General features: G+C 36.8%; 1 protein-coding gene across 1 annotated transcript in view; it reads left to right on the top strand.

Annotated features, from left to right (window-relative positions):
• Positions 1–10,934, top strand: part of LOC124594011 (guanylate cyclase 32E-like) — a 491,656-nt gene extending 480,722 nt beyond the window's left edge. Inside the window, exon 22 of the mRNA XM_047132363.1 lies at positions 9,814–10,934. Coding sequence (XP_046988319.1) covers positions 9,814–9,954 — 141 coding nt within the window. The 3' untranslated portion in view covers positions 9,955–10,934. The remainder of the gene's footprint in view (positions 1–9,813) is intronic.
• Positions 10,935–12,851: the final 1,917 nt, after the last annotated feature.

Here is a 12,851-nt window from a genome sequence, read left to right as displayed (position 1 = left end):
TACTCTAAGCTCACTACCTCCCTTAGTTTCAAGATAAGGTATGCCACACGAGATATTTTTACACATATGTGATTGACATGTTCCTCCCAATAGAGTTTAGAGTCAATGTGAATACCTAAGAGTTTTACCGACTTATTGCCAACTTCATTTGATGTTCCCATTAAAAGTTATTTGGTTTTATCACGATTGCACAGGAGCTTATTGGCTGCAAACCAGTCCAGAGCCTTATCAAGTGTTTCTTTTGTTAGTTTGTTCAGATCTGAAATGTTCTGATGTGTGGTAAGTAGTGTTGTATCATTAGCATAACACATGACAGGGTGGGTTATTGGGTTATGTTTTTAGGTAAATCTTAATACCTACAATGAAGAAGAAGGGTCCACGGATAGACCCTTGTGGTGCACCTGTGCTGATTTCCATTGCACAAGAATTTACATTTGTCAGTGAAACGAATTGTTTTCGATTACCTAAATAAGAATTTATCACAGCTAAAGTGCTCCCTCTCACCCCATAAAACTCTAGTTCCTCCAGTTCAACAGGAATGCAATCAAAAGCTTTGATTAGGTCACATAATACATGTGATACCATGTTATTGTTTTCAAAAGCTTTTAAGGTTTCGCCAATGCTTTCCAAAATGGCCCCAGTTGTGTTTTTCCCTTTGCGAAAACCAAACTGATTGCTACATAGGATATTGTTTTTTTTTTTTTTTTCAAAGATGCTGCTTATTTGTGTGTGTATCAGTGCCTCAAATATCTTTGAGAATATTGGAACAATGGAGACTGGTCTTTAGCTTTGGGGAAGATGTTTATCCCCTTTTTTAAAAACTGGCACAGCTTTTGATACCTTAAGTGCATCTGGAAAAACTCCAAATTCTACACATTTATTAAAAATAAAAGCTAATGGTTTCGCAATCGAGTGTATTATGTTTTTAATTATGTTATTTGATAACCAATAACAGTCCATACTTTTAGAACCTGAAAATTTGGATACAGCTTTTATGACATCAGAAGGTGTGACAGCCCTCCATTGAAATACTAGGTTAACAAGCAGTGGTGTTCCAACAAGGTCCATTGCAGATGAATTTGTTGCTTTAATACTGTTACTTATTTCTTTAACTGAGTTTAAAAAGTATTGATTTAATTCCTCAAGTTCAAGTAGAGCTGTTTCTGTACATTTTGGTGTATTCTCTTGTTTTATTATTTGCCTTGCTGCCTTGCATTTGTTGGGAGCCCTTTCTGTATGGTTCTCCACTGCTCGCTTTTTTTGCCAGTAGACGTTTAGCTTTGTAGTATTTTTTGCATTTCAGATATGACCTATGAATGTTTATGCTCTGTTCTGCTCCTTGGTTAGCGGCTTGCTTATGCATCTGGTACAGCATATGCATGTTTCCTCTAATTTGTGCTAGCTCTTCTGTAAACCAGTTCAGACTTTTCTTTTTCATTTCACTTGGAAATATAATTTTTTTTTTTTTTTTTTTACGGTTGAACAATAATACCATAAATCTGTGTACTTTTTAAAGAAGTTATCAAAGGTAATTTCAGCTTCCCTTTTTCCAGATTGACAATTATATATAAAGTCCCAATCTGCAGTTCCTAATCTATCAACAAACATACTTACGTATTCTTCCTTTTCCCCTCATACCATTACTACTTTCGGTTCTTCGTTTTGACTGGCTGCCTCTTACAAAGTGTAAGTAGTGGCTCATGATCTGCCAGTCCACTTCCTGCAAGTCTGACTGTAAAATCTTCCTTATGGAAATTCACAACAATATTGTCTATGCAGGCATTCTTACGTGTGGCACAGTTATTTGTACAATAGAGATCTAATGATCTTAGCATATTCAAAAATGTCATAGCAACTGGCCTCTGTGTGTTACTATTTCTATGTTGAAATCACCACATATAGCAATTCTTGTTGTACTCTTCAATATCTTTTTAACTATTAATTCACATTTTTTAATAAACAAATTTACATCACCATCTGGCGACCTATATAGACTAACTACCACTATATTTTCATTCATTAGTTTTACGCAACTAAATTCCCCATCTAGTTCTGAGGAGTACATAGATACATCAGTTCTGGAAAACTTTATTCCTTCTTTGACAAAAATTCCAGCGCCACCATTCTTTCTCTGTTTTCTGCATGTCATGTCTCCCACAACATACCCTTGGGGAACAAACATATTTACTTGTTCTTGGGTTAACCAGTGCTCAGATACACACATAAAATCTACATGCTCAGTGTTACATAAATGTTCTAATTCTACAATCTTATTTCTAATACAACGGATGTTAACTTGTAGAAAAGTAAGTAACTTGCCTCTGTCTGTATTTATACTTGAAGGTGTAGGTTCAGTTAATGTCTTTAATCTTGATGCACTGTGATCATCTGTGTTATGATAGTCACATTACTGTTCATCCACTTGATGACTCACTTTGTTAACTGCTTTCTACTGTGAAACCACTGCTGATCTCACCAAAATCCTGGTCCCTTGGTTGTGGTTTCTTTCTTTGGGTTGAATATCGTATTCCACCAGTTGGTATTCTCATTCCTTGAGCCTGGCTTGCTACTGTTCTTTTTGCAAGAAGTTCTCTCTTCTTATATGATGTCTTCTTTCCTGACACATCATTTGCTGCTTTTTCTAGCTTTTGCACTGATCTCTTGGGTATATTTATTTCTTGAGTAATTGTCATCTCCACACATACAGAACTCACTTTTAAGGATTCTGCTTATTTGTGCTGGAGTTGTGTCAGTAAAAATTCTCACTGATTCTTTATCTGAGACTGCAGTATCCTTCCATTTAAGTTCTATTGCTGTTTTGTACACTTCCCTGTTTGTTTCCACTGATTCCTAAACCCTTGTTGCAATTAGTTCTTTACCAGTTCTATTTAGGTGCTGTCCATGTGCTGTATGTAGCTCCTTGTTCTAGGTGTATTAACAAAACAAGTGTTATGGAAACCTTTCACTATCTTTTTTAGTTTTCTGTTTGCGGATTGAATTTCTTGGTTCACACAAGACCATTCAGGCAGGTCATGCCTGTGTGGTACACCAGCTACAATCACATTTATTAACCAAAACGGCCTTGCTGTGCTGGTACTCGAACGGCTGAAAGCAAGGGGAAACTACAGCCGTAATTTTTCCCGAGGACATGCAGCTTTACTGTATGATTAAATGATGATGGCGTCCTCTTGGGTAAAATATTCCGGAGATAAAATAGTCCCCCATTCGGATCTCCGGGCGGGGACTACTCAAGAGGACGTCGTTATTAGGAGAAAGAAAACTGGCATTCTACGGATCGGAGCGTGGAATGTCAGATCCCTTAATCGGGCAGGTAGGTTAGAAAATTTAAAAAGGGAAATGGATAGGTTAAAGTTAGATATAGTGGGAACAAGAAGAGAATAGAAGCTTTTGAAATGTGGAGCTACAGAAGAATGCTGAAGATAAGGTGGGTAGATCACATAACTAATGAGGAGGTATTGAATAGGATTGGGGAGAAGAGAAGTTTGTGGCACAACTTGACTAGAAGAAGGGATCGGTTGGTAGGACATGTTTTGAGGCATCAAGGGATCACAAATTTAGCACTGGAGGGCAGCGTGGAGGGTAAAAATCGTAGAGGGAGACCAAGAGATCAATACACTAAGCAGATTCAGAAGGATGTAGGTTGCAGTGGGTACTGGGAGATGAAGAAGCTTGCACAGGATAGAGTAGCATGGAGAGCTGCATCGAACCAGTCTCAGGACTGAAGACCACAACAACAACAACAATTCTGAAAAGGCTATATCTAGTGAATGAATTGCCAAGTTGGCTTTATTCTTTGCTATGTCATTAGCCCCTGCCCAAATAACTGCAAAATCTTCATTTGTCAGCTTATGCAGGTCATTGCATTTTTTTTTTTAATATTACACTAGTGGGGGGACATGGTAACATCTTCCCTTCAACATCATATTTATTTGAAGCTAAGTTTAAAATGTTTCTTGCACAGTCTCTACCATGACTACCAGAGGCAATGAATATTTTGGGTCTCATACTCACTGACTCACTCTCAGGAGCAAAGGTTTGCATTTTCATTGCTGCACCCTTAGATTGCTTTCCTTTTTGAACTGAGTTCTATCTTGTGATATGCATGCTGTGTTGTGAATCATGTTTTATGTTGAATGCCTCAAATCTGTAGTTTTTACACATTTCTTTCTTGGCTGTAGTTTGTTTGTTAGTACACGTATAATTGTTTTCGAATACTTAAGTTCCTTTCTTACTGTTGTGAGTTCATTCTGTAACTTTTCGCACAGACAGATTTTTAACAGGTCTGTTCTGATTTCATCCCTATCGCCACATTCAGTACGAAAACAATCACTACATTTCCAGCTTTTCACTCTATTTGTTGCATTTACACACGAGTAATGGAATTTCCTCTTACACTTTGCACAACTCACACCTTTTCTTGTTGTTTTGTTACAGGAACACAGATTATTCCATGCTTCCTCGTTTATTTTGTCAATAGTATTCAGATTTTCCAAACTGATCGCGGCCATTGTGCACGAGTTAGTAACAAAACACAATATGTCACTGTTCTTTCAATAGATTGCCATATTTTTAGTTACTCACAGAGAACAATTACTAATCCACATGCATACACTATAATATGTTTAGCTTAAGCTCATTAAACTATCAAAGTAACTTATTTTATGTACAACATTATCAGTTCACAGCCATTCCAAAGCGCCGCTGGACACAAGGTCCACAAGAGATAAAAATACTTGAGGTACGTTTGGTGCCTCTGGTAGATGTATCACAGTTGCCCTCCCAAAACACCCATTAACAACAGCTGCTAATCATGTAACAGCAAACAGGATGATTTCTAGGTGCTTATGACCAGCAATTAACTCATACCATGTATGAGAGTGACATTCAAAGTAGGAGTTCATTGTAATTTGTGCTATATTTTTCAAAACAGTAAGCAAGTAATTTTAAACTAAGCTTGCTGATTTTATTTTAATTTGGCTGGGTGTGTTATTCTAAAAGAATAATAACTCAATTTTATGGACTGACACAGTTAACTCTTCTCAAAGAGATTTCTGTAATGATGAGAAAAAGTTTGGGTAAGATTAACTGATTCCCAAAAGCTGCTTGGAACTTTATGTTTTCAAAATCATGACAACTAAAAAACTCCAAAAATAGCTGAGTTATATGATAAATGCAGACAGGTAATATACATTACCGTTGGAAAACTAAACATAACATGACATTATTATGAATAGGGTATATTCTAGTCGTCATATAGCAGAGATGCTGAGTCGCAGATAGGCACAACAAAAAGACTGTCAAACAAGTAAGCTTTCAACCAAAAAGTCCATCATCGGAATTAGGCATATTACTTTTTCCTTCAGTAGTATCTTGAAACTAAATGAGCTTCACATATTCCAAATACAACCTACAATGTTAGGCTAAATGATAAAATAATAAATAATTATGACTGTTAAGACCTTACAATGCAAAACCTTAAATATTAATATCAGTTGATTTTATATTTATAAATTCAGTTATGTCATAAAAAGGATAAATAAGTAATAAGTTTAATAGCTTGTTTCTGAAGCTAGTTATAACATGCACAAAACCTGATTTATTGTACTGATATTTGACGTGAAAGTATGAAATACATGTTTTGCAGCACAGGACATTCAAAAGTACACAATATATCATGATACATACACAAATTTAATATAGTTGATATTATACAATGTTTAAATTTTATATAAAATTTTATAATCTAGAAGTTATCTGACACACAAAGGAAACATCAGAAGTCAATTTAAATATGTGAATAAATCCATGGATTTCCCAACTTGCTTGTTTGATGACACCTTCTGCTCTAGCATGCCAAGGATATAGACTATAGTGTAAGCTTATACGGGGTGTTCAAAAAGTCTCTCCGCAGTGCCATATGATCGTTTGCCGCGCTTGCCATATGCCACAGTGAATATACCGAAATGAAACTCAGTGAAGTACCAGTTATCAATTTATTGAATACTCATTTTTACTTACAAATTTTCACATTAAATGATGAAAGTGTCCCCCATGTTGTTGAATATACAATTCAATTCATCTAATCATATGGGACGCGCGGCTAACAATCATACGGCACTGTGGCGAGACATTTTGAACACCTCGTACTACTAAAAAGAGCAAAAATCGTGGAACACAATGAAGCACAATGCTGTTTTTCTCTTATGAAACTAAACTGATTCTTGCATGGTTGTTATATTTAATAATTTATCTTCCTGATTAAAGGAGATGAATGAACACTGCAGTTGCAGAAGAGATACTCAATAATCCAACTCTAATTTTACTAGAAATTAATGAGTGTTTGTATACAGGATGTCTCTTTTTAAGAATCTTGAGGTCGATTTTCCCTCACTCTCTCCCTTCCTGCCCCCTCTCCCTCCCACACATCCCCTTTCCTCCCCCCCCCCCCTCTCTCTCTCTCTCTCTCTCTCTCTGTGTGTGTGTGTGTGTGTGTGTGTGTGTGTGTGTGTGTGTGTGTGTGTGTGTGTGTCTGTCTGTCTGTCTGTCTGGTGCCACCCTCCTCCCTCCCATTGTGTACATGGAGTCAGTCCAGCAGTCCAGAGAAATACTGCTCATCATCTTTTAGCCAATGTCAACAAAAATCATCTGCCTGTTTCTTGTTACAAACAAAATGTTGTTGAAAGAGGAATTTTATGTAAATAATTGATTGAACATTTCTAAATTATTCTACTATAATATTTAGATTGATATGGAGAGAAAAGGGTTTACAAATAACGAACACTCCAGCAGTGCCAAGTATTGCTGCTCAGTATGTGGTACAGGCAGGCAGGAGGTGGAGGAAGTCAGGCTAGTGTTTTGTTGTACATATCATTAACAATACAGTATATATGTGATTTACTGCACACTATAAGTAAAAAGAAAGTGCAGCTATCTCCTTTTACCTCTGGTACTCTTTATAAAGGTAAACATTTGTTAGCCACATCTTAGCCCAACTTGTCCCATTTCAAGTGCTGGACTGTGCTATCTGTCTCCTGTCACCAAGCAAGAGTAGTACTCAATTGCTGCTGGAGCACTTCATATTCACTGTCACTGATAACGCATATCATTAAATCATACTTTACACTAGCCTTATTTGGGGCATCACAGGTTCATGTATTCTGGCTTTTAGTGGATATTGGCTTTGGCTTTAATTTAGTCATCCATATTAACTCTGCAACTGGATTTTGACCTCTTTATTTGATTTCAACCCAAAGTCATGCTTCTTACATTAGCCAATCAGGCACTTAAATAATTCTTTTGCTGCTTGGAATAAACTCCACTTATGCAATCTAAATGTATGAGAAATAACACTCTGCAGCATAGGCGAACATTAGTTTGTCAACAGTTCTGTCAGCTCAAATGTACTCATAAACTATTGAGAACATACTGATAATATCACTTCATTAACTACATTATATTTTTGAAGTTTTCATTCATGGAATACAGTGTTGCAAAGCAATGTTACTTGAGGGCTTTCTGGAGACAAATCAACAGCAGCCCAAAGCCATGGTGCATTGCCTGTGCTTGGTGAACCTATTAGCCACCCCATTGGTTGTGTGCCATCAGTCATTCTCTGGATCCAGTAGACTCTAAAATACGTACAGCGCAACAAGAAGTAGCATTCACCTACAAAGCTAATGACATTTTAAAATTATATCATTCTTCATCAATACATAAATATTAAAGAAACTCCATCAAGCTACCATCAATTATATTCAAATATGACATCACAGGTGACAGTTCTCATGAGGCGTCCATAATTCCTGGTTTTGTACCATCACAGTCAGTCTATCAAATGAGCACATAAAATTCATTTTAAAAACATTTTGATTGTAACAAGAAACAAATTTATATTTTCCATTTCCAGTGGGTGTCAAAATGCTGAGGAGAATATTTCTTTGGGCTGACTCTCTCTCTCTCTCTCTCTCTCTCTCTCTCTCTCTCTCTCTCTATATATATATATATATATATATATATATATATATGACAGAACACCAGAGGAAATGCACATAGCAACTCTTAGAAAAGACATCCAGTATTCTGTTGTAAAAGTGAAAGGTATGTATTGTTTCTACTTCATTTTCCTGTGGTGTTTCTTCAAGAAGTGGATCCTTTGTTTTAGTACTTTGACCAGTCAGTTTATAACACCAAAAATGGAATAATAAGTGTTTTTAAAAAGCAGTATAAAATGTTTTATCACAATATTAATAAAAAAAATCTGCTGTCTTGAGCACAGCCTCCAATTCAGTGTCCATAATAGATAAGGTGTTTGGTTTTCATTAAAATTTTGTACTTTGTCACAAGTGCTTCACTGTCATATTTTATTTCTGAGTAAGGCAGTACATTAATTGGTAAATGAGACATTAGGCTTAGTCTCGAAGACTGTAGTTAAATCTCCATTCAGTTACACTGATTCTTCTTCTTCATTTGTGTGTGTGTGTGTGTGTGTGTGTGTGTTTGATTCATTTCTGGTTAGCTTTGGCACAGCTTGTTTCCTACCCCATCCTTGTCCACTGCAAACTTGTGCTCCATACCTATTGACATCAACATCAGTGAATTCCTGAACAGCCCTTACTTTTTATCTTCTCCTTGAATTTTTAATAATTCTGTGTTCAGTTGACATAATCACAGTCATTTAAAATGATCATTGATGATAAAGGATTTCAATTGATACATTTTTTCCCCAAATGCATTATAATAAAAAAATCATCAGAACTTAAGTAACTAATAAAACAAACAACTCAAGAAAAATATCAATAATATCATCTGACAAAGAGTCATGTAGTACTCAACATAAAATCATGACTTTCAAACAAAATATATAAATGTCTAAAAATAGGTATAAAAAATGTGATATAATTTCTTATTCACCACTCAAATCAAACAAAAATTCTTGCACATTTATAACAGATTACTCATTTGACCCATGTATCATGAACATTGAGTGAAATGGAATTAAAACAGTTGTGTGATTATAATTAGTTAAACATACTCTTAACCTAATCTACTAGGCTTCCATAAAAACATTCATACTGTTCACAGTGACACACACATTTGATTACTAAAGTTGTAGTATAGATCAGAATCTTGACAAGAAATATAACATATTTATAAAAACTCAGAACATGACTTCTTCATATCATAAAGCTTTCAGTCAACAAAGAATTTTTGTGAATGCTAGAGATAAATTAATTATGAATGGTTTGCAAAATTTGAAGCCTTTTGACGTCAAAGGAAGACAGATTTTAAGTGGACTTGACTATTCAAATAATAGAAGACAAATTATATTTTTGTGAGACAGTATCTCATTTCAAAGGTAAAGAAAGAAGACAATCTCAATATGTTTCAGTGCACATATCTTCCTTTGGCTCAGTCTAAATAAATGACATTTAGTCTCCTGATTCTAGCATACAAAATTTCTTTAAACTGCTTATTATTTTTCCATTTGCAAAAACTTAAAGGAACTGTATCTCACAGAATCCTGTTATATAAAAGCCCAGGTAACATATGGATGAATTTCTTGTAATGGTAAATTTCAGTCATATACTGGTTTAAGTCCTTTTGTTGATGTGTAGTGTGTAGATCACTTTCCATACTTATCAAGCAAAACTAAGTCTTATTTGCATTACCATATTTATAACAATCACACTTACACAGTATGTTTATAAAACGGAACATAAATCTTACCTTGTTTAACCAGTTAACAATGAGTTCAGTTTTCTGACTCAGATAATGTGAAATGTATATTTACAGGGTTTCCTCACTGGGACTGGAAGCTGCTCAAATGTCGTGCATACACCAGTTCATGTTTTCAAGAGTGGAAGACATAATTGTGGACGCTCACATCAGTCAGAGCCAAATGTCATTTTTCGTGACTGCAGTCCTCATGTATGACTATTGTACTAATGGCTGCAGTCTGATACAAGTCACTGCTCCAGTGGCACTGCTATCTCTATACCTGTGCTATGTTACCAGAAGTGGAGAAATCCCTCTGTTTTCATCTCCTATGAATTTACAACTTGTACCACATTGTTGTTTCATTTAGATCTTGTAAATGTAAGCACAGCTAACCCATAGCTTTAGGAACAGGTTTTTTCCAGATCATATTTGAGAAATAAGTATTTTCAGATTTCCTTTCTATCTTGTGTGTGCATGATTTTTATGTATTCTCTTATAAATCATAGGACAAGGTACTGGCAATGTAAGGAAAGGTGATTATGGTATATGGCAACACATGCTTTAGTCAAATTTATTGATGTCTGATGACAGTCTGAAACATTTGTCTAAAATGTTACATAGCATATTTGGGTGAGGTAATCCCTTGCTGGCCTGCTGGCTTCCATCATGTACTAATCACATATTTATTTGGCGCATATAAATGATACGTCTATTTTTGATAAGTAAAAAGATTTGGAAAGGCAGCAAATCTAATGTATCATACAAAGAAAGAAACAAGGCCACATGTAATTAAAAACAGGGCTAGAAATATATTATACACTATTTAAAAAAGTACATACAAATGATGTGATGATAATAGAAACTACAAGGTTACATATTTTATATATAAAATAATAATTTAGAAAGGTATTAAAGAGATATAGGATTGGAGGAAATAGTATGATGATCACATATTCCTGCAGTGGTGTCATGTTGATGTCTTGTGGAATGAGACTAGTATCAGTGCCAATGGCAGCAGCATTATAAAGGGAAAGAAAAGCTGTCCTCCACAAATTTGGGTGAAAGGATACATTATAATATATTAGATCTCCAGATTCTTTGTTCTCTCTGACTTTCACTTCCTTTTGTTATAATCATTGATGTTTTTATAACAAATGGTCTCATTGCAGTTATATCATTCTTCAGTGTTAACCAACTTTGTATATGAAAAATATGTACTTCTTGTTAATAGATAATAATAGCTACAGGTTGTTGATATTTTTTTAATATTTTATTTTATTTTTTACATACTGCTTCTCGTATAATCACTCCTGTCACTAATACTAGCATAACACTTGTGTCAATGTTTCTGTTTAATATTTTTTGCAAAGGTTAATCAGTATCTTAAGTGGAATGTATAAAAGTTCATTTACATATTTCAATTGAACTGAAGCTCTTGTTTTTTAGTTGATACTATGACAATATTTCAGTAAAAACCAATAAGAAAATGTGAACAGTAAATATGTGATAGCATCTAAAAATAATATGAACAGTGTTGATAAAATTAGTGTAATCTGTGCTCTAAATACACTGCTGGCCACCGTAAATGCAACACCAAGAAAGACAAGAGGTAGCACAACAAAATTTATTTTGTAGATAACATGTTGACCAAGTATCAAATGATTATGTTTACAGACGTCTGTGACATGTGGTTCCTGCCAGAATCAGTAGCCAGAGTAGCCGCCATTGTTGGAGATCACCGCTGCCACACGTCTCGGCATTGAGTCAAAGAGACGTTGGATGTGTTCCTGGGGTACAGCAGCCCAAGCAGCTTCCACACGTTGCCAAAGATCATCTAGTGTGGCAGCTGGGCATGTAATCTGGGTCACTCGTTGAGCAACCATGGACCACATGTTTTCTATCGGCGAAAGATTCGGAGAGCGAGCCGGCCAGGGAAGCAATTCAATCTGTTTATTGACGAAGAACCTTTGGACAATGCGTGCCACGTGTGGTCGCGCATTATCCAGTTGAAATATGGCTGTGGCCGAGCCCTGAAGGTAAGGAAGGACAACTGGCTCCAGCACCTCGGATATGTAGCGCCGGCTGTTTAAAGTACCGGCAATGCGTACTAGAGGCGTGCGAGAGTAATATCCAATACCGCCCCATACCATAATACCCGGTGCAAGACCAGTGTGGCGGTGCATAATGCAGCTGTCCAGCATCCTCTCTCCACGGTGTCTCCACACTCGAATCCCACCATCGTGGTGCTGCAAACAGAAGCGTGCCTCGTCAGTAAAGATAACGTCATTCCATTTTGCCATCCACATCCGTCTGTCATCAAACCATTGGCAACGGAGACATCTGTGGTTCTGCGTCAATGGTAGATGAAGCAATGGACGTCTTGCGGACAGACCACTCTGCTGTAAACGGCGTCGAATGGTACGCGCAGACACTGGATGATGCGTTACAGACGCAATGTGCTGTGCTATGGTTCGGGATGTCACTGAGCGATCTGTCACTGCCATGCGCACAATTTGCCTATCAGCACGTGCAGTGGTGCACCGAGGTGAATGCGATCGACCACGTCGGTCCGTCGTACCCTCCTGCATCCAACGGTCACATATCCGCATTACAGTTGTTTGGTTTCGTCTGACACGACTAGCGATTTCTCTGTATGATAATCCACAATCTCGGTAAGCCACTATCCTTCCTCTGTCGAACTCGGATACTTGATCAAAAGATGTTCGCTGTTGTCTACGAGGCATAACTGATCGTCTTGTGAAACAACCACAAGGTCAACACACGTGCCGAACGTACACTCGTTGAAATCGCCAAGCCTTAAATGGCGCTATGAGGTGGCGCAACAGGCGCGCATGATGTGCGTCTGCGCTGAAATTCTAATCAGTTGCATATCTTATCACTGCAAACCCATGGTGTAAATTTCACTTGATTCGGATGCTCCCTTCAGGGTGTTGCATTTACGGTGGCCAGCAGTGTATAAAAGGATTTGTCCCATCATTCCCACTGACCTAATCCCAACTGCATCTCCCTCCACCTCTCTCTGTCTCTCTCTCTCTCTCTCTCTCTCTCTCTCTCTCTCTCTCTCTTGCTCTTTCCTTCTGAGTTTAACAAGG

Source organism: Schistocerca americana, chromosome 2 (assembly GCF_021461395.2).
Source record: "Schistocerca americana isolate TAMUIC-IGC-003095 chromosome 2, iqSchAmer2.1, whole genome shotgun sequence".
Taxonomy (NCBI): Eukaryota; Metazoa; Arthropoda; class Insecta; order Orthoptera; family Acrididae; genus Schistocerca; species Schistocerca americana.
Note: the sequence above shows the minus strand (reverse complement) of the source record. Positions and strands in the feature narration are given on the sequence as shown.